The 21,896-nt window shown below is 34.6% G+C and overlaps 1 protein-coding gene across 2 annotated transcripts in view; it reads right to left on the reverse strand.

The window, feature by feature from the left end:
• Positions 1-7,547: 7,547 nt before the first annotated feature.
• Positions 7,548-21,896, reverse strand: part of EXOC5 (exocyst complex component 5) — a 55,749-nt gene continuing 41,400 nt past the window's right edge. For both annotated transcript variants that reach the window (XM_030319190.1, XM_030319191.1), the window contains exons 13-18: positions 20,002-20,110; positions 15,524-15,644; positions 14,208-14,294; positions 10,658-10,766; positions 10,245-10,460; positions 7,548-9,591 (exon numbers count right to left, since the gene is read on the reverse strand). In XM_030319190.1, the coding sequence (XP_030175050.1) occupies positions 9,403-9,591; positions 10,245-10,460; positions 10,658-10,766; positions 14,208-14,294; positions 15,524-15,644; positions 20,002-20,110 (831 nt within the window). In that variant the 3' untranslated portion in view covers positions 7,548-9,402. The remainder of the gene's footprint in view (positions 9,592-10,244; positions 10,461-10,657; positions 10,767-14,207; positions 14,295-15,523; positions 15,645-20,001; positions 20,111-21,896) is intronic.

Consider the following 21,896-nt stretch of genomic DNA (forward strand, 5'->3'; position numbering starts at 1 on the left):
CAATGTTCGCATTCACCGAGATAGGTAAGCTAAAAATCTTGTAATCATCTTTGATTCTCTTCCTTGCCCTCCACATCCAATAAGCAACAATAAATAGGTTCTATTAGCTTAATCTTCCAAGTGTTTTCTGAATCCATCGCATCCTCTTCATTCCTGTGCTACGCTGTTCAGGCTTTCCCCATCCAGACTAATGCAGCAGCCTTGCTTCTGCTCTCTTCTCCCCTCTGAACCACTGCTGCATGCATTCCTGTCATCCTTTTAGAGCTGTTCATGTCATTCACCTAATCATTAATGGTCGATTTTGTCATCTTCCTGATACAGCTAAACAATCAGCATAACATTTAAGATTCTTAATAAGCTAACCCTGACCCAAGTATTCCAACTTTACCTGCCTTTTGACAGACCACACACCCTGAGCTCTACTCACATAAGTCTTCCCATTCAGTGAATATACCAGTGACTCCCGCGCTAAACCCTTGCAAGTATGAGTCAGTTTTACCTGGAATGCCCTTTCCCCTGCCCCATTTCCTAAAATGTTCCTTGCCTTTCAAAGTTCAATTGAAATGTTAACTTTCTTTTGCGAAACCTTTTTAGAGGAAATAAAGTGGTTAAGGCATTGGCTCTGGGAGCTTGTGGGTACCGTTTGAATTCTGACTCCATTACTTTTTAGATATATAACCTTGGTCAAGTTATTGAACTTCTCAGTTCCCTTTGTAAAATAGGGATAATAACACCCTTGCAGTGTGAGAATTAACTGAAATAACAAATGTACTTGTTAGCAAGCTGCTTGACTTAGTATCTATTTTAATAAATGGTCACTTTAGTAGCTTTAATGACCTGCCTCACCCCCTACCGGCCCACAAACTTAATCACCAGCTCCTCTGAGCTCTTGCAGCACCTGGTCCCATGCTACTATTACAGTACTTATTACAGATGTAATAAGTATGATTGGTTGCATACGTTCTCACACTAGGCTAGATTCTTGAGGGCAGGATCTTTTTAATTCCCTTTAACTTCTAATGCAGTACCTGGCAAAAAACAGAATTTCAATATTCACCCGATGAAGAATGAAGTGATCCCCCAACGGATTAGAAACCCCTTATAAAAATGGTGAGAATGAAAAATGATCACATATGTTTCTCCCCACTTCACAACATTTGTAACAAGGTCACAGAATTAATAAGCAACAAAGCCAAGATTCATATCTGCTATTTGTCTGATCAAGAGCCTTAGCTCTTCATCACAATGGTATATGGTCATTGTGTGCTGGTAGCATTAGGGGAGGATTTGGCTCTTATACATTCATTCTCAGTTGGGCTCGGAGGTGACTTCTTGAGCTAATCTACTTCTGACATCACTATAAGCTCTTAATAGAATGCCTGCATCTTCCTATATTTAGAATTATAGAATTTTAGTAATCATAGAGACCTAACAAGGAAACTGAGAGTTGACTAATTTGTTCATGTGGACTCCCATTTCACATTAAGTTTATTATAACATCTATTAAATTCATCCCAGAATATCGGTTCTTTTCACACATAAAGTCTATCTTACTTAAATGTATTTTTATTTTGGCCTGTGAGATGACAATTGTATGATCATTTTCCCTCTGAATTTTACTAGTAAAAATACCCTATTGGTATTCAGTCATCAATGGTCAAATTTGCATTCGCAGTTTCTCTGATGTACTGTAATTAGCAACTACTCATAGTAGCAAAAGATACAGAAAAACATACGCATATGCATGCACTTCAAATTTAATTCCTTCAAAATGTTAAGTGCCATGTTTTGGAATAAACACTTTAACCTTTCTCGATTTGGCTTTACTAATTTGCTTACAGTAAAAGAAAACACACCAAAATATAATTGTTTCTGAGTGATGAAATTATGAGTAATTTTTATTTAGAATCTTTCCATGCTTTCTGTAGTAACCATTTTTCATTCCCCTTTATACGAAAGCCAAAACTCTGGTAACTGAATGGGGTAAGGAAGGCTTCCTCCTGACTAGGAGAAACACAATATGGGGTGCTGGAGCTCAAGTGGAGAAGGGTGTCACATAGGAGAGTGTATGTGTATGTAAATTTAAAAAACTCAATTATGTGCCTGTATATACACACATAAAGCCCCATAGCACTGTCCCCTGAGAAGCAGCAGTAACAATGACACCTCAGTCATGACAAGCACAGCTCACGCACAAATCATGGCTTCTAAATACCAATTCCCACCAAATGGTAGAGAAATAGCTGATTCTAAGGCTGGGGCAAAGGCAGTACAAGAAGAGTTTGGAAAACTTGTGTGCCTGAAAGTAAGAAAGTGCTTTAAAAATGATGGCAACATATCAAAAGGGCATAGGAGCCAATGTGAAAGGGCGCACGGTGTCCAAACATAGGACAATTTGAGATGCAAAATAAGTAACAGATTATAACCTATTGACTAGACAACCATGGGTGTGCCTGGATGGCTGAGATGGTTGAGCATCCGACTTCGGCTCAGGTCGTGATCTTGCAGTTCAGGAGTTTGAGCTCCGCATAGGGCTCACTGCTGTCAGCCTCTCAGCATAGAGCCTGCTTTGGATCCTCTGTTCCTCCCTCCCTCTCTGCCCCTCCCCTGCTCATGCTCTCTCAAAAGATAAATAAAACATTTAAAAAAGAAAAAAGAAAACCATGAATTCACACTGACATTAATAAAGTGAAGATTTGATTAGGTGCAGGATATATACATAGCTTCAACTATTTTCCCAAAAAATATTTACAAAGAAAAACCCAGTAACTTTACAGTGGAAAAGCATGATAGGTAAGCAAGAGATCAAAATCAAAATGAACATCATCAGAAATGGGGCAAAATGAAATTGTGCACTATCTGACAGAATTGGCTCAGTAATATTCCTGCAAAAGAAATGCAACTAGAATCTAATCACAAGGAAACAGATAAATCCAAATTTAGGGACATTTTACAAAATAATTGGCCCATAATCTACGTAAGTCGAGGGTAGCAAAAGTCAAGGAAAGACGGAGGAACTGCTCCAGAGCCAAAGAAATGAGAGATTCTGCAACGTTAAGACAACGTGTGACTTTGAACTGGATCTTTATAAAACATCACTGGGACAATCAGTGAAAATTGGGCAGGGTCTGAGGAAGTAATACACCAGTGCTAATTTCTGCTAATTTCCTTATTTTGATGGTTGTATTGTGGTTATATGGAAGAATTCTTTCTTTTTGGAAACGTAAAAGTACTGGAGGGTGATGGGGCACCATGACAGCAGCTTACTCTCAAAGCAGAAACATTTTATTTGTACAGTATTTACAACCTTTCTGTAAGTTTGAGATTGTTTCAAAATTTTTTCTTTAAAAAGCAGAATGCAGAGAACTAATCAATAGATCATTCTTAAAGAGCTGATAAAGTAATTCAATGAGATATAGAACTCCAAAAAACATAATTTTAATTATGATGAACTTTGTCCAATTCCTGTGTCTGCTGTGCACATACAGGTTCTTCAAAACGGTTTTAGTTTTGTCATTAATTGACCCAGAAATTTTTTTCACATGACTTTCAGAATCGCGCGCACACACACACACACACACACACACACAAACACACACACACACTCCTATTAGGATGGTGATAATGTTCGTAAGTGCTGTTCAGTAGAGAAAAACAATGTGAGTTCTATTTTTTTTTTTAAATCAAACAAAAATGTAGGTATTACTATAAAAATAACTTCTCCCCCTTGTGGCAAAAAATGAAAATACATTTTACTGAAGAATCCTAATATAGAGGCACTTAGTATTACTCCTTCTAAAGTATTTTCACATAAACTCATGTGATCCTCTAAATAGCACACAACATTTGCAAACAATATACTTAGAGGTAGTTTCACAGTTCTCTTAGGTCAGCAGTGTCTAGATTCTGTGTGGATACTATTCTCTATAGCAAAAAGCTGCAGGTTTGATAAAACTGCCACAACAAAATACTACAGTTCAAAGGAACCAAATCTACCCACAGTATAAAGATTAATATGATAGGCAGATAAAAAGGGATGGTTTCACTTAAAGGCACCTGCCTATTTAAGATTACAGGGGCACCAAGAAGGCTTCCTACCTCTCAAAGTTTAATCCAAAAATTTTGAAAATCCACCATTTGAGATGAATTCCTCAGAGGTGGTTCCATCCAATCTGCAGACTTAGAGTATTAATACGAAGATAACGTTGGAAGGGATAAGACATTTTCCTTCATTTAAGATTGTTAATAGTTAAAATAAAAGGAAGTCATTCATCTGAGCTATAAATAAATGAAACTTAACTTACTCATTCCAGATTCCTACACCTATTCTTAACCTTCCACACTTCTTCCAATTAAGTCACCAGTCACTGATAATTCTATGTTTTACTGACCTTCCAGTGATTATAAATTTAAGTGGTTTTTCAAAGTAAACTTAATTCCAGTTTCAGACTTTTAAATTAAAAGTGGCTCAGTTGGATACTGTTTCTTCAACTTAGTAATATAAATATTAGTATCCTGGCTAAAATGAATTATTGACAATTTTAATACATGTTGCACAGTACATATTAATATAGAAAAATACATGTTATCAGCAGCATAATGTTGACCATGTTCTAATCCATTCCACCTGCTCAAATATTAGTGCAAATAATTATATATTTGTAATGCATCACTGCTGTCTAGCACAAATCTATGTCTTCTGAATAAATGACTTTCCTCTGAGGTTGTTTGCTGTTTGGAGTATGATGTGATATATTCATATTTAAATTGGCTTTGTATGGTGAGGCAGACTGCAACCATCTAAAACACTCAAAAAATGAACAAGTATGGTTAATTACTTTTCTCTCCCACCACAAGTGATATTCATCTTAAGAACTGAAGTTTACTGTTATCACCCAAATATTAGTGTTAAAGTATACAGGGCCAAATATTCAAAAATATCAATCTTGTTAAAGCCCAGAGTTATCAGCCTAACTGCTCCAAATCACCAATTAAAATTCTTACACTCTAACATGTCAGGTTTCTCTCTCATATACACTTGAAGAGTTGTTTCCTCCCTAAATTTGGAAAGAGAAAGGACTGATCAGTGGTAAGAATAAAAGTTAAGAGTCTTAACTCTTAAAAGATTAAACAAGCATGTTTCCCCCTATATTTTCACTCCAGCATTAGCCATTTAAAAACTACCAAATGCATTAAATAATTAACACAATTGGCAAACGTATGACATTAAAATAGTCTGTGTTTGAAGGTAGAAATACTGATTTGCCCATATTTTCCAAGGTAGAGTTGTGATTTACTCCTATGTTATAAAACACTTGGACTCTTTCTTCTGTAAAAGTTAAGCAGATATAGTACTGTAATTGTGTAAAATAATACTACAGAGAACTTTTTGAAAGATTTCTATTAATTACAAACTTAATATTAAATTAAAATTTCATGACCACTTATAAAATTTTAAAAACCAAATTTAAAAAGTATGACCACACATTGGGAACATTAAAAAATCCAACAGTAAATGAAATACTGATCCTGTGTATCAACTTCATAGCCTAAACGCTACAGTGGGAACCAAACATTGAATGAGAAGGAAATTAGACTAAGGAAAACTAATGAGTCTATCAAAATAAAAGACCTATTTAATGTTACATAAGGAGAATAGTGCACAGAACATCAAGAGTGAGTGAGAAAGATTTAGGTTTCAATCTGAGCCTTTTATTACCTACAGACCTTTAGCAGGTCTACTTAATGTTTTTTGTGGCTTAGATGTTTCATCTGTCAAATGGAGATAATACTACCCAACTCTTAAGGCTGTTTTGGAATCAAATGAGATCATGTATACAAATGGTTAGCACAGTGCATTGAATTTGAACCAATAAATGTAGCTATAATTATCTTTATTATGCATCAATATTTAAAAATTGTTGTTTTACTTTATGTAGAATTATTTACTCTAACAATATAAACTGGTCTTTTCCTCGAAAGCACATAATGTATTTCAGGACCGAGTTTCTCAAGCGGAGAGAAGTACTACCGAATTGAGTATAGTTAAATTAACTGGATGAAAGTTTAAAGTGCTTTTGATATCAAATTCTCCAATAGAAATCAGGAGAATTCAGTACACTTCTAGAAAGTACCTCACACTTCTGAGTCAATGAATAGTATGTGGGTAATATGAAACCTACTTTTGTATTGATAAAAAAAAAGTTAAATCCCAGATTTGAGCTTTTTAAGTTAATAACAAATTATGCACAGAGTGAACCTTGCTGACTCTCACATAACAGTTGTTCAAGCATGTTTTAGGCACTACCTTATAAACATGACCACCTTAAAAGGTTTTGTGGCATTTCAGGAACCAAAATCTCTTTATCTGGATACCTGTAAATATTCACCATCTTAGATGAGAAAAAGGCATTTTAAGGAAGCAGTACATTCTCCACTTTGAATCAATCTAATAATAAAATTATTTCACTGTAAGCCAGAAGGCTGATGTTCAGATAGTGAAAATTTAAAGTGAAAGAGGAAAGAAAATCATCTAAATATATCATAAGTTAATGTATTTAGCAGTTTTATTAAAAAAGGAAGGTGCTAGGGACTTGCAACCATGGAGATGCTCAAAATGAGGCTAATACTTGTCTTGAAATAGTCAATGAGTCATCTGTCTAAAGATTCATTCAACTGTTATTTTATAATTCTTCATAAGGACTATTCATCTATTGTGGTCGACTGTCATTTTCAATACCATAACTTATAGAGGCTAAAACCTGTGTCCTGTATTTTAACTTTCTGTACCATATTACAAAAACATAATATACTTAAGTTTCAGAAAAATAATTTGCAGTGTTTTGGAGCATATTTTCCACTTCAAAACATTACATAGATATTGTCTGTTAGCTCCTGTAGAAATGCAGAAAACTGTAAGGATTCTCTTTAATCAAATGTTGTCTAATGTTACTAATATACAAAGTTCCATTATTGCTACTTAAAATTTTATCATGTGCATTTGAAAAACATCTTACTTATTGATCATCTTTTTTGAGTCATAAATTGTGGGCAAAATTTTATAGTGGCCATAAATATAAAAAATGCTTTAAAAATTGGAATAAAAAGAATGCAAGGAATGCACAGGGCTTTACAGAACAAAATTTTTTAAAGAAAGATAATCAGTTAAATTTCTAATCTTAGAAAAAAAAGTATTTTTCTTCTAAAAAAAAAAAGGAGGTGAGAAGACCTATAAAAAATAAGGAACATCTTAAAAACTTAAATAGCAATAATTTAGAAAATTAAGTATGGATATCCTTAAGATGTAAAAAATGGAGTGAAATAAAAAAACAATTGCAGGGAATTTGTTTATTAAGCATTAATGTTAACACTTCTAAATTAAGTATTCACTTATGAGTTTTCTTTGTCACTGCCTTGGTCAATGGACATAATGGAAAATATTGCACAAAATTCAAGCATGGAAATAATAATTAACAAAATATTTAAGCAACATGTTTATGTTTTACATTTAAAAAAATTAATCCAAACAAAATAATTTGAAGCACTTCTCTGATTTGGAAGTCTTAAAATGTTCTCTCGTGTTTTATTTAAGATTTTGTTTTCTCTTTCTCTCTCTCTTTTTTTTTTTTTTTTTTTTTTTTTTTTTTTTTCAAATTGACACTGTACAAAGAGTTCAAATGGCCAGTAAAACTACTGCTTTAAAATTGTTGGCTTTAAGTAACAGAGGTATAATTTGAATTCACATCAGAGCTTTCTAAAATGGCAATAGTACAAGCATATGACTTTCTCTAGTATCCAAAATCTGTTCTGGCTCTCCCCTTGGCTAGGGAATAGAAAACTAGACAGCTTTCTAAAGCTGCCACAATTTTCTAAAATGCTTTGATAAAAGTTGGCATACTTTGTTTCTTTTGCTTACCTTGATAACACTGGGCTAAACAGAAAATTAAGAAAATTCAGTCAATAGTAACTTAAACAGTACGTAGTGCTGGATCTGGAAGTTTTGGTAAGATTGATGACTATTCAGAAATATAGTCTTAAAAGAAAAGTAGTTTGCCAAAATTAGGCCAAAAAGCCTACATTAAAGGAAAAAAATGCCAAGAATGAGCTGAACATTAAAGTTTATCTGTTCTTAGAAGATTGCGAACAACACAAAGGGAACTGAAATACTACACACAGATAAGAATGAATTCTTGCAGAGCAAGTTTAGAGAGACTGTAGAGTAAATAGCCTTGCTAAATTTCCACTTGACGTTTAAAATTTTATAAGTGATTTATTATGTCACCATATTAAGCCAATTCAGTTAACTCCATTCAAGAATTGCTTCAGAAATGCCTTGAAAAAGATAATGACAGAAACTATAGATCTGAAAAGCAATCAGTCTTCACAAAGCTTGTCTCCAGACTTAGAATATATAATGCTATCTATCAATTACTGATTCCCCTTAAAATAGATTATCAATGTTCAGCCATCCCATCTTATTCCAGTTTAGTATTAAGAAAGTAATCTTAAAGGGCTGCATTGTTGCTAAGCACTGTCAATATTTCTCATATTCACCATTTAAACTATACCTCAACTTTACTTCCCTTATAATATTAAAATAATGAATAAATATGGTCCTTCAGTTAAGGTCCTCCACCTTACCTTAAGTGAAATATAAAATAAGGTAAACTTATTAATTTCTTGCTAGCATTGGCTTAAAATCTGTTTATGAAATAAGAAATAGTAAACTTTAAGTTTTTTTACCCAGAAAGCAGATGTATTCTGATCCACTCCTAATATCTACATAAAACATTTCATCATATTAGTTCAGTTTATAATATTTTTCTTGGAATACTATTGTTGTACCTCAGGGAAAAATCCAATTAACCAACTACAGAAATTATGCTCACTTGTTAACCTTTTGAAAGAGGCAAAAGTTCTCTAAGAAAACCTAAAATAACAATTGGTTAACAATTACCAAGTGCTGAAAAGGTCATTAAAAATTGGTAAATAATAAATGCAGTTTTGCTGTATTTTACCATCAATGCAAAATAGGATGGTGAAACTTCCCAATGGAGTATGTCAAAGAACATGAACTGGAACAGTGATAACATCTCATTTGTCTTCTCACACCAGCATTTTCCAGGATGAAAAGAGTGACAAGTAGTTTCACATAATTTGAAATTTAGAATTTGAAATTTGTTAAGTTCAAGAATGGAATTAAAATTTAACTTAAGGGGAAAAAAGCAAAATATGGCCGGGTAGTGTCCAAATTTCAAATAAAATCTCAAGGGTAAGTATGGCTGCTGTTTTTCCAAACAGTCATTTTTCCATAAAATGTTGGCTGTGTCATAAGAAATCTCCTGTGCTTTCTGTCAACCAAGACCTGCTGAAGTACAACATGTTTCCCTTGTAAATTCAACCTCAGCTGAAATGTCGAGCAAGGCGGGCAGATCTATAGTCAGCACGAAGTTGTACGAAGGAGTGAAGAATGTTTTTGTCCAGATTAGCAAGTTGTTCTCCTGAGCAGACTTGCTTTAAATTATCTGGGGCGACTACCAGAAGATTGCAAAGTGCATGCAGAGTATCAAAAAGCTGTAATACCAGTGGGATCTGAATTAAGGGAAAAAAAAAAAACAGCATTGAAACAAAACGATTTCTAGTTTTACAATTAGTTTTTAATCCTTCTCACTTATTTACTGTTATTCAGGAGTTACTAATGTGAGAGAGGTTTAATATATTAAAAAAATTTTAAAGCTTCAGAAAGTATTAAAACTCAAATATTTCAGACATTACAAAAACGTGGTATAATCTTTTTGAAAAGATATATAGTATGCCAGTTTTCTTCAATAGTTAACAATCATTTATACTTCTGTGGATTAGAATTAGTTATCATTAATTTAGCACTTTTCTTAAATAATTTAAACCTTAAGGAAAACTGATTTCAGAGAGATGTACATGAAGAAAGAACATATTTTCCTGATGTGTGATATATACAGCTTTAGTTATGAAAGTCAACAATGTCATTTGAATTGTGGAACTGAAATATGGCCTTGTCTAAAATAAAGCACAAAGCAAAAATGTGTTAATACTGAAAATATGATTGGAACAACACTTTTCCCCGTTAGAAAATGTTAGATCTGTCTCGCTACAATATCAACAAGTTGTAAACTTTTCAGTAATGACAGTAAGTCAGCATGCATTCTTAACGGTCTGACTTATGTTCCTGAGCCTTATTTACAAGCTTCCGATTTGTGAATACGTACCTTGAAGTCTTTGGCACACTTCCTATATTCAGCTACATCACAAATTGCTAACATGCCACCCATACAACTGTAGGAATATTGTTGAAGATGCTCATAAATAAGTCGATGAAAACGTACGCCAAGTTCCATCAAAACTGTATCCACATTCTTCCCATCCATGGAATTTTTAATCTTTTCCACTTGCTTTCTCACGTAAGCACAGACTTTAACACAGGCCTGTAAAATTTTTTCTACACTTATTACATAGAAATGGATATCAACTTAGATGAGGAGAAAATACATATAGCGTCTCACTGATTTCTAAGTATAAAAGAAAATAACTTAGAGCACAGTAAGATGCACCAATGAAAATGTTAATGAAATTATTAAGCAAAGCAGATATTCTTACTAGTATATTGAATCATTTTACTCACATTAGTATATTGAATCAAAACATTGTTTTCATCTTCTGGCTTAAAATCTGTTTTCTTTTGTTCTGCAGCCAAGATATGCTTCATCTGTCCAATCATACAATTTAACGTCCTAGAGAATTGAGAACACCATATATTTGATCCCTTTATTTAAAAAATTTTTTTAAATGTTTGTTTATTTTTGAGAGAGAGAGAGAAAGAGACAGTGTGAGCTGGAGAGGGGCAGAGAGAGAGGGAGACACAGAATCTGAAGCAGGCTCCGGGCTCTGAGCTGTCAGCACAGAGCTTGACTTGGGACTCGAACTCAAGAACTGTGAGCTCATGACCTGAGCCGAAGTCAGACACTTAACCAACTGAGCCACCCAGGAGCCCCTTGATCCCTTTATTTTATATTCACTTTATATTATTTATACTAAATTGAAATTATTTAATTTCATAGCTCTGTAAAATTATTTACTGTTGGTAGACTTCAGATTTTAGAAAAAATAAATTCTAGGTCTTGCTATCAATGAACTCTGGTTTTATTTAGTTTCCTGCTCTTGCCCAATACTTTATTTAAGGTAATATTAAAGATCTTAGAAATCTGTCACTAACTTATTTCCTTAACAATTATATACAGAGAATGGTTAGCAAGAGGGGAAGATAGAGGGTTTAAGACGAATGGCCAACATTTGGAAGAAGACGTGAGAAGCATATGAGTTTACACTCTAAGGACAATCAGTAGGCTGAACAAGTGGTACTAAAGACCCAGTTGAGAAATGAGAGCATGGGTTTGTAGTGGTACCAATAACATTTGAGTTATGTGATATTCTCCAACAGCAATCAGTCCCCCAGTTATGGTAATAAAAGAGACTGCACTGATCCAAAACTTAGGATCTGTAAGATAGTTATGGTTAATGGAGATATATTTTAGGGGAATTAGAAGGGACTAATTCAAGAGCTGGGTCAAGCAACCTAAGCATAATAATAAAGTAAAGCTAGGAAAAGGGTAATTTGCAAATGATTAATAAATTAAGGGCTAGAGCTCGTGCTGAGGTCAGAAAGCAGGTTGTGGAGTTGGAAGAACAAGAGGTTATGAGCAATGAGTGGGATATTCAAGTTTGAGGTTTTTGTTAGCAATGATAACAAGGTCTAGCAGGATATGAGAGTAGGTAGCTAAAGTGAAGATGATCAAGAAAATGAATGGGTCAGACACAAGGAAGTGGAAATGACCTACACTAAGGTTAAAAGAAAAACTGTGAGCCTGTTGCCCAAATTCTCAATAAATACAGGGGACTAACGTAAATGACTGAGAGATAACAGCAATAAGAAAAGATGATGTGAGCTTCAAAGGCAAAGAGGTTCTGACCTAATACCCACAGGTGGACGCTGGTCTGAAAATACCAGAAGGGATCAGGTGGATGCTCTACTTCCCTCTTTTACCCATTTTCCATGGAAAATGGGTAAAAAAATTAGAAGTTCACATTCATGAGACCACTACAGATCACTGTGCTTTCAATTGGTCAACTAGTACAAAGACTTTGAGACCAAAGCTTAAAAATTTTTTTAAATATTTATTTATTTTTGAGAGACAGAGCACAAGTGGGGAGGGGCAGAGAGAGAAGGAGACAGAATCCAAAGCAGGCTCCAGGCTCTGAGTTTGTCAGCACAGAGCCCGATGCGGGGCCCGAACTCACAAACCGTGAGATCATACCTGAGCTGAAGTCGGACGCTCAACTGACTAAGCCACCCAGGCGCCCAAGACTAAAGCTTATATAGAAAGATATTAAGAAGATACCTAACAAATACATCTTTCCTGTACCTCTGAAAGCTTAATGTATCCAACCTCCCCACGTCCCAAATATGATTTTTAGGTATTCTGAGGCAAACCAAGAAGAAACAAATTAAGTTAATATGAGGGATTTAGGTTAGGAAAATACACACTTCTTGAAGGGATGATTATAATGTATATAAACATACTACATAATGTGAAATACTGTGTATGTATAATCTCCTGTTGTCCTGACTGAAAGCAAAAGGTAGAGGCCAGTTTTTAGGATTATTCTAAGCATATAATCAGTAAATTAAGCTCAGTAATTAATTCTATAACATGCCCTTTTCCCAGTTTTATTCTTTAACTTTATTTTTCTTTCCCTCATTATCATATACTCTACAGTATATTGATCTTAGTGGAAAGGTAATTGGGAGGTGACCTGCAAATTTGATACTACTAATAAAGTAAAAATTATTTACTTTTTCACAAATTAGAGTGAATTCCAGGCTATCCTTGTAACAGCACTGTTAACTAACTTGCACTCAAATATGCTTTGTTGAATAGAAGAGAAAGGAGCAGAATTACAATATATAAAGAAGATATGCCCAAACCTAGTACCAAGGGCTTTAGCATTTGAATCCTAGCTCTACCACTACTAACTGTGCAATCTTGAGCAAATACTTTATTTCTTTAAGCCTCCATTTCCTCATCTGTAAAACAGAAATAGTACTTTCTACCTAATAAATAACACAAGTGAAGGTCCTTAACACTGTGCCTGGCACACAGCAAAAGCTTGATAAATGGTAACTGTCATCATCATTAGTAAGTATAAGACCAACACATCATCTCAAGAAAAGAGACCCACTGCTCTATACCGTAAACAGATAATTGACTACAAAAACTGTTACAAAAATTTTTGAACACAGAGTTTGCATTCACTTAATGAAATTTACTTACAGAAAATTAGCATATTTATTTAAAGCATTTCAGACATAACCCTGAAAATTCTAAATGAAAATAAAATCCTCTATGTTACATACCATTTTTAAGGAGTTTTGAAAGAGTAGGAGAAAGGAGGAGGAGGAGAAAACGGTGGCTTCCAAGAATAGTTTTCAACTGAATCTAGTTTAAAAGAATCTAAACATACTAAAAACCATTTTCATGCTGCATTTATAATAGTGTTTTTACAAAAATTTTCAAATTTTTAAAAAAATATTTATTTTTGAGAGAGAGAGACAGAGTGTGAGGCAGGGGAGGGGCAGAGAGAGAAGGAGACACAGAATCAGAAGCAGGCTGCAGGCTCCAGGCTCCGAGCTGTCAGCACGGAGCCCGATGTGGGGCTCGAACTCTCGAACCGTGAGTTCATGACCTGAGCTGAAGTCGGACACTTAACCGACTGAGCCACGCAGGCGCCCCTAGTGTTTTTACAATTTAAAAAATATAAGAGGCAAGGGGGGGGGGTGCCTGGCTGGCTCAGTGGGTGGAGCATGTGGCTTTTGGAGGACTGAGAGTCCAAACCCCACGCGGGGGTGTGGATTTTAAAATAAAATCTTTAGGGGCACCTGGGTAGCTTAGTTGGTTAAGCATCTGACTTCAGCTCAGGTCATGATCTCATGGTTCACGATTCGAGCCCTGCGTCAGACTCTCTACTGTCAGCACAGAGCCTGCTTCCAATCCGGTCTCCCTTTCTCTGCCCCTCCCCTACCTCGCACATGGTCTCTCTCAAAAATAAACATTTAAAAAAATAGTAACATAAAATCTTAAAAAAAAAAAAAACAAAAAATAAAACTAACAACTTGCCTATCAATGCCAGTATCCAATTTCATCTCCATTTGTTCAATTATTTCTTTTTTCTTCTGAAGGCATTCAGATAACTTAGGAGAAGAGCTATTCAATGTTTAAAAGGAAAAAAAAAAATCACATTAGTAGCCTTATAACTCTGAAAGTTCTTCATATGCATATGTATATTGTTATAAAAATTTATAAATACACAAACATACATATATATTATTTTAATTTGCTTGCAAATCCAAGAAGCATGTAAGTAGTAACTACAGTGCCCAATTCAAACTAGGAAATTATGCAGTATTACTATGCCTAATAGTCACACTAGGAAAAATTAACCATTTAGAAGAGAAGGAAGAAGAAGATTTAGATTCATTACTTTTTTTTTTAATATATGAAATTTATTGTCAAATTGGTTTCCATACAAAACCCAGTGCTCATCCCAAAAGATGCCCTCTTCAATACCCATCACCCACCCCCCCCCCCCCCCCCTTCAGCCCTCAGTTTGTTCTCAGTTTTTAAGAGTCTCTTATGCTTTGGCTCTCTCCCACTCTAACCTATTTTTTTTTTTTTTTTTTTGGATTCATTACTTTCATCTCAGAGAAGATATCCCTCAAGAATATATATATATGTGATTTTGAAATTTTGGGATTGTTTCATTTTCCTCTTGTTTTGTTGTTTTGTGTTTGTTTCCTTTTTAATTAAATAACAGTAAAAAACAAAACAAAAAATAAAAAAAATCCATTGGATATCTTAAGAATATAATCAATTATACTAATTAAAGTTTGGAGACTACAGCCAATCCAGTTGATTTAGCTTTCCTACACTAAAAAATAATTTTGACAATCATATTTGCCTTCTGAATGCCACCTAAATGTCAAAAACACACAAAATATTAAGGAATATGCAACTCTAACAGTTATGTGGATTCTTTGCTATGTGGCATTACAGTTCTTAAATTAGTACATTTCCTTTCAAAGTGTGATTTAGGGATTACAAGTGATCTTATCTTTAAGACTGTTTCTAGCCTAATTTTTTGGCATATCAATGTTTACAATAAAATGTTTAAAATATTATCTTTTATATATTGTTCATCTTTTAATAGTACACATATAATTTTATAAGGCATGTTCACATATACTCCACCTTATTTAATCCTCACATGCTTGAAAAGTTCACATAAACTGATAGGAAAATATAAACCAAACCTTATTTAATGTCGTATATTAAAATCTGTCCTATTAATCTCATGAAATTTTTGTTGTAAGTCTTTATATGTAGAGAACATTATAATATTCACTGACATACCAACAAAAATCAATTTGACTAACCTTATTAGTGGCATAAGGTGATCATTAAACTGCTTGTCAAAAAGATGAAAAATAGTATTGGCCTGTTGCACAACATCCAAAAAATAGAGATTTGCATTCCTAGAATCTGAAGAAGGAATTCCTAAAATTGGAAGGCATGTATGTATTAGAATCACACTTGAAGAAATTCATCTTGCTAACTGAAAAAATGAATGTCATGTTATGAATAAAAGCAACTGCTATTTTAATAAATCAGCAATGATTTTTGTGGACAGAAAAGTAAAATTAAACTTAATAATAAAATTAATCCAAAGTTTTTACACGCAAAGTTTCACCATCTACTCAGTTTTCATTATTTGCTGAGATAAACAAAAAAATACATCAATAAATGAATCATCTTGGTCTGTATCTTTTCTTTCCTACTCTCTCATGCCCAGTGGTTCACATGAGCCATGAACCACTTCCACCATTTTTCTTATAACAATGCCTCATTATCTCAGTTAAAATAATTTTTTTGTTACTTTCCTGGGTTCAAATCACTTTATCTTTTCTGTTAATATATTGTTGCCAGAGTAATATATTTAAATTTACACATTTCACTCATCTTGCTCTCTATTATTTCTTCAAAAATATTCAAAGTCTCCTCGCTGTCTACAAAAAAATTCTTGATTTTTCAGCATGCTATTCAGGTGACTCCACATGCTGACTCCAAAAAAGAGAGCTGACCTCTCCAGATTTCAGATTCATCTTTTTTGTAAAAGAGCAATAGATAAACTCTAAGATACATTCTAACCTTAGATGTCTATGTTTCTAGCGAAAATTAAGAAGCATAATGGGCTAAAGAAAATATTCATACATGAGAAAATAAAAGTTTAATACCTAGAATTCTTTACGGGGTGATGATTTTTTTTCAAAGTTTTAAAAATGAAACCAAAAGGGGTGCCTGGGTGGCTCAGTTGGTTAAGCGTCCGACTCTTGATTTCACCTAAGGTCATGATCTCATGGTTGTGAGACAGAGCCCTGTGTTGGCTGCATGGAGCCTGCTTATGATTCTTTCTCTTCCTCTCCCTTTGCCCTTCCCCGCCTGTGCACATGCTTGCACACGCTCTCCCTCTTTCTCAAAAAAAAAAAAAAAAAAAAAAAAAAAGAAGATACGATAAAATCACCAAATAGTAAGAAAACTAAAGACTCCAACACAAACTTAGAAAGAAAATTAAGTCAGTACACATGTAGAAAATACCAATCCTTATTATTAATGGAAGATACAGAAATTAAGGTAATACTTATGTGTGTTTTCAACCATTAAATTAAAGGTTTTTAAAGAATATCCAGAGGCACCTGGGTGGCTCAGTGGTTGAGCGTCTCTTGATTTCATCTCACATCATGAACCAGCAGTATGGGACTGAGACCTGCCTCAGGCTCTGTCCTGAGCATGCAGCCTGCTTAAGATTCTCTCTTCCTCTGCCCCTCTCCCTCACTCATGCGTGCGCTCTCTCTACATAATTAAAAAAAAAAAATCCCTTTATTCTAAAAAAATATTCAACACTATGCAAAGAATTAGTACAATCATAAAGATCAATAACAGCGTAAATTACTGCAAAAAAAAAACCCTTTTGCAAAACTGTATATGTATAGAAATTTTGAAATTGGTAACACACTTTGTGTGTGTGTGTTTTTGTAAGTAAACTCTGCCCTCAACGTGGGCTTGAACTCATAATTCAGAGATCAAGAGTCACATGCCCTACCAACTGAGCCAGCCAGGGGCCCCAGGTACCACACTCTGAACTGCTAATTTCACTTCTGGGATTTCACACGAAGAAAATAATTCAAAATAAGGAAAACACTCTAAGCTCTACAATGTTCACTGCAGCATTATTTATATTACTGAAAAGATTCAAGATATCTAGAAATAGGGGATAGTTAAGTTTATTTAACTTTATTATATATATGCATGACAGAATTTTATTCTATCATTAGAAATAACAGCAGTAAATACTAACTAAATGGCTGCATGGAAGAAAGTTTATGAATATAAGAAACATTCTCACCCCTAAGCCCTTCCAAATTGTGAATACATACAACTATTAAAATGAAGATGCTAGATTTCCATATGAGCTTAATAACAGATCCTTCATACCATATGGATTCAAATTCATGTTATCTTTTTTCATTATCTTCTTTAATCTTCATACCTTTGAGGTATTATTACCCAATACAAATTGCCACATTAAGTCATTTGCAAATGGCAAATGTTAAATACTCGATGTCAAGATCTGCTGTAATTAGGGCACCTGGCTGGTTCAGTTGGAACAAAGCATGTGACTCTAGATCTTGGGGTCGTGAGTTTGAACCCTACGTTGGGTGTAGAGATTATTTAAGAAAATGAATAAACTTAAAAAAAAAAAAAGAGTCTGCTGTACTTAAGTTAAAAAAAAAAAGCAGGCTACAAATGTTTATCTACATCATGAGAGCAAATAAAAAAATGGGTAAGAATAAACCACAAGGTTACTGAATTATGGGTGAGTATGCTTCAATGTTAAAAACTTTATGAAATGATGTGACATACAGTCAATAAACATTTTTGAGCATCTACTATGTGTTTTCTAGGTGCCAGACAATAATGGTGAATAAGACAGATTAAGATTCCTAGCCACAAGAGCATACATGCTATTCTCTTAAAATACTGTCTCCAAATTCTCAATTCACTCCTTCACCTCATTCAGCTCTCTGGATCATGTCTCCTCAGACAGGCAGTCTCTGACCATCCTTCCTCCAAAAAAAAAAAAAAAAAAAAAAAAAAAAAAAAGCCCTCTGTTCCTGAATTTCCCATCCCAATTCCCCAACACTTCTCATTAACTCTTACTCAATTTTACATTGCACTTTCTAGTCATTTGTCTATCCTTTCCCTGAGATTGAAAGCTCCACGAGTGCAGGAGTAGGCACTTAAAAGGTATGTGTTGAATTAATCAATTCTGGTTAGTGGAGGCAGATGTTAACATATGAAAATTTCATTGCGAGAGTGCTATGAAAAGCATTAATTCAGTGACGAAATAATGAGTTACTGGACTGGGAGAGGTGGGCTACATTGTCTAGTGTGATCAGCAAAGGACTCTTTGAGAAGGTGACCTCTTAGTTGAGATCAGAGGTTGAAAAGCCAGGCATTGAAGAGCTGAAGGAAAAGGATTTGAGGGATAGGGAAACACCAAGTGCAACAAGCCTGAGTGGGAAAAAAGAATGAAGGCCAGAGCGGCTGAGGTAGTGAGAGGAAGTGCAATATGAGATGTGGATGAATACATAAGAGGAGGACAGATCAAAAGCCATGCTTTTGTGAAGTCTGTTATTATTTCCCCCCTAAAAGTAACAGGAAGTTACTAACGGGTCTTAAACAAAGAAATAATAATCAAACTATTATGTGGAGTCAGTACTGTGCAGAAGTGAGAATGTACACAGAAAGGCCAGTTAGGAGTAGACAGAGATGATGGTATGTATGTATATACGTATGTATGTATGTATTTTAAATGTTTTATTTATTTTTGAGAGAGCGAGTGAGCTAGGGAGGGGCACAGAGAGAGGGAGACATGAATCTAAAGCAGGCTCCAGACTCAGAGCTGTCAGCACAGAGCCTGATGCGGGACTCGAACTCACAAACCATGAAATCATGACCTGAGCCGAAGTCAGATGCTTAACTGAGCCACCCAGGTGCCCTGAGATGATGGTATTTACATTAGAGTGGCATCAGTAGACCTTGAGAAAAAGTAGATGAATTTGAGTTATGTCTGCAAGTATACTAATGGGATTTGCTGATAGACTGGCTATCAGCATTCACGAAAAGGAAAAATTATGGCAACTCCTATGTTTGGGGCCTGAGCAACCCATAAATAGTAATACCTTTCAAACACATGGAGAAAAATGGGAGTCAAACAGATTTGGATGGAAGATAAAGAGCTTCATTAGGCATATGTTATATCTGAGATGCACAATAGACAGGTGGAAAGTTCAGAGGCAACTGGATTAATGGGACTGGGATTTAGGGAAGAAGTCATTATTACCCTATGAATACCAGTAAACCCAAAAGACCAAAAGCAAAAGAAAAAATTTTAATATGAATTTATTCCTTTCCAGGCTTATTTTGGAATATTTTTCTTTCTACACCTTATATTACTCAATTGCCTCAACAAGAATTGCTGTCATCCTTATTTCTGCTCCCTTGACATTTTATAACCTATAGCATTGTACTACAGTCTGCCCATACGCTGCAGTAACTTATGTAGCTTGCCCTGCCCTGCTTGATGTAAGAAATATGAGACACCTGTGTCTTTGTGTAACTTTCAGCACCTGGAAAACCCTTGCATTAAAGAAGCTCAAAAAGCATTATTCGTTGCATTGAACTGAATTCGATGTATAAAGTTGAATATATATAAAACAATATTATGCATACAGTGAACTAAGCATGATTAAAGAAATTTAATGCAAATTATAAGACAAATAAATATACTTACCAGCAAGTCCTGTTTCCAAAGCATAATCGATATGCTCAATACATAAAAATTCCACAAGAATGGTAAAAATTCTAAAGGCATTCCTTGGTAAATCAGAAGGATCAGAAAGCTTTAAAAAGAAAAACCAAACACATTACTCCTCAAGTCTATCTTAAAAAAAAAAAAAAAAAAAAGCAACTTTTTTTTAGCAATTTTATCTAAGATGTAGCCAGTGTTCAGATATCAAAATAACTTATACTCCCATTCCCACCCCCAATGCCTCTCTCACATACATAGACATATAGTTACAATGCTCCCTATTTGTCTACAATTCTCCTGGCTTAGACTAGATCAGTGTTTTTCTCACCTGGATTGCAATCCATTAGTGGATTATGACAAGAAAGAGAGGAGAGAAGAGAGAATCAATAGAAAATGAAGTACAATGTACATATTAAAACCAAATATAGTTTAATGAGATGCACATACACGCAAAACATAACACATACACAAACATACATATAACAAATGTCCCCTGGGCTGCCATGTAAAATCCATTTCCTTTTTTTTTTTTTTTTTAATGTTTATTTATTTTTGAGAGAGACAGAGTGAGTGGGGAAGGATCAGGGGGACAGGGGGACAGGGGGACAGAGGATTCGAAGCAGGATCCATGCTGATAGCAGAGAGTCCAATGTGGGGCTCAAATTCATGAACTGCAAGATCATGACCTAAGCCAAAGTCAGATGCTTTAACTGAGCCACCCAGGTGCCCCTGTAAAATCCATTTCTTATTGTAGGTTGTGGTGAAAGAAGTTCCAGAGCCACTAACTTTAACAAAAGCTATTCTAGCAAAACTCAAAATAAGAAGGATTCTTTATTCTACTGGGGGAAGAGATGGGGAAATCAGTAGCTGATGCACTAAACTATGACAGGCTCAAATCCCAGCTTCATCACTCCCTGGTTGAGTAAACCCTTAAGATGTTATTTAACCCCACAAGGCCTCACTTTCTCATCTGTAAGGTGGGAATACTATTAGCAGTACTTATATCCTAGTCCAGAGGTGAGAATAAAATACGAAAATGCACATAAAGTATTTTTAGCACAGTGTTTGGCACACAGTAAACTCCCAAGTGTTCATTTTGCTGTTGATGTTGCTGATGATTACTCAGTAAAAGAATTATTAACGTCACAGTGAGAAAATAAAATCTCTATTTAAAAAGTTAGAAAATTACCTCTCAACTTCTTATAACTGCTTCCTGTATTGTTTATCAATTGATTGTTGCCTCTTTGTAGTCTCCATTCATGTACCTTTCTCAGAGTAATGATTATCATCTGATATAAAGAGGGGGGAGTTGAAATACATAGCCCACTTTAAAAGATCTATTATAAATACTGATTTGATATTACTCGATTCCCTTCCTGGTCTTCTTAATACCACTCCCCAAAGTTTATTCTTCACTAGTCACTCTAACCACAACCTTCACCTCTCTTCTTTGCTCACTGATGCTCAACAGATGCCCTTAACTAGCTATAAGCTAGAAAGGTCTCAAATCAATGACCTCAGTTTCCACCTTAAAAAAACTAAACAAAGAAGAGCAAATGAAACCCAACTAGATACCAAAAAAAGAATAAAGAGTGGAAATTGATGAAACACAAAAGAACAGAGAAAAATCAAAGATACCAAAAGCTGATTCTCTGGGAAAATCAATAAAACTGATAAACCTCTAGCTAGACTGATCAGGAAAAAAAGATACAAATTACCAATATCAAGAATGAAAAGGTGACATCACTATATATTCTACAGATATTAAAAGGACAATAAGGAACTATCATGAACAACTTAATCCCAATAAACTCAACAATTTATGTAAAATATACAAATCCTTAAAAGACACTACCAAAGTTCAATTAAAAAGAAAT

Source organism: Lynx canadensis, chromosome B3, assembly GCF_007474595.2.
Source record: "Lynx canadensis isolate LIC74 chromosome B3, mLynCan4.pri.v2, whole genome shotgun sequence".
NCBI classification, from domain to species: Eukaryota; Metazoa; Chordata; class Mammalia; order Carnivora; family Felidae; genus Lynx; species Lynx canadensis.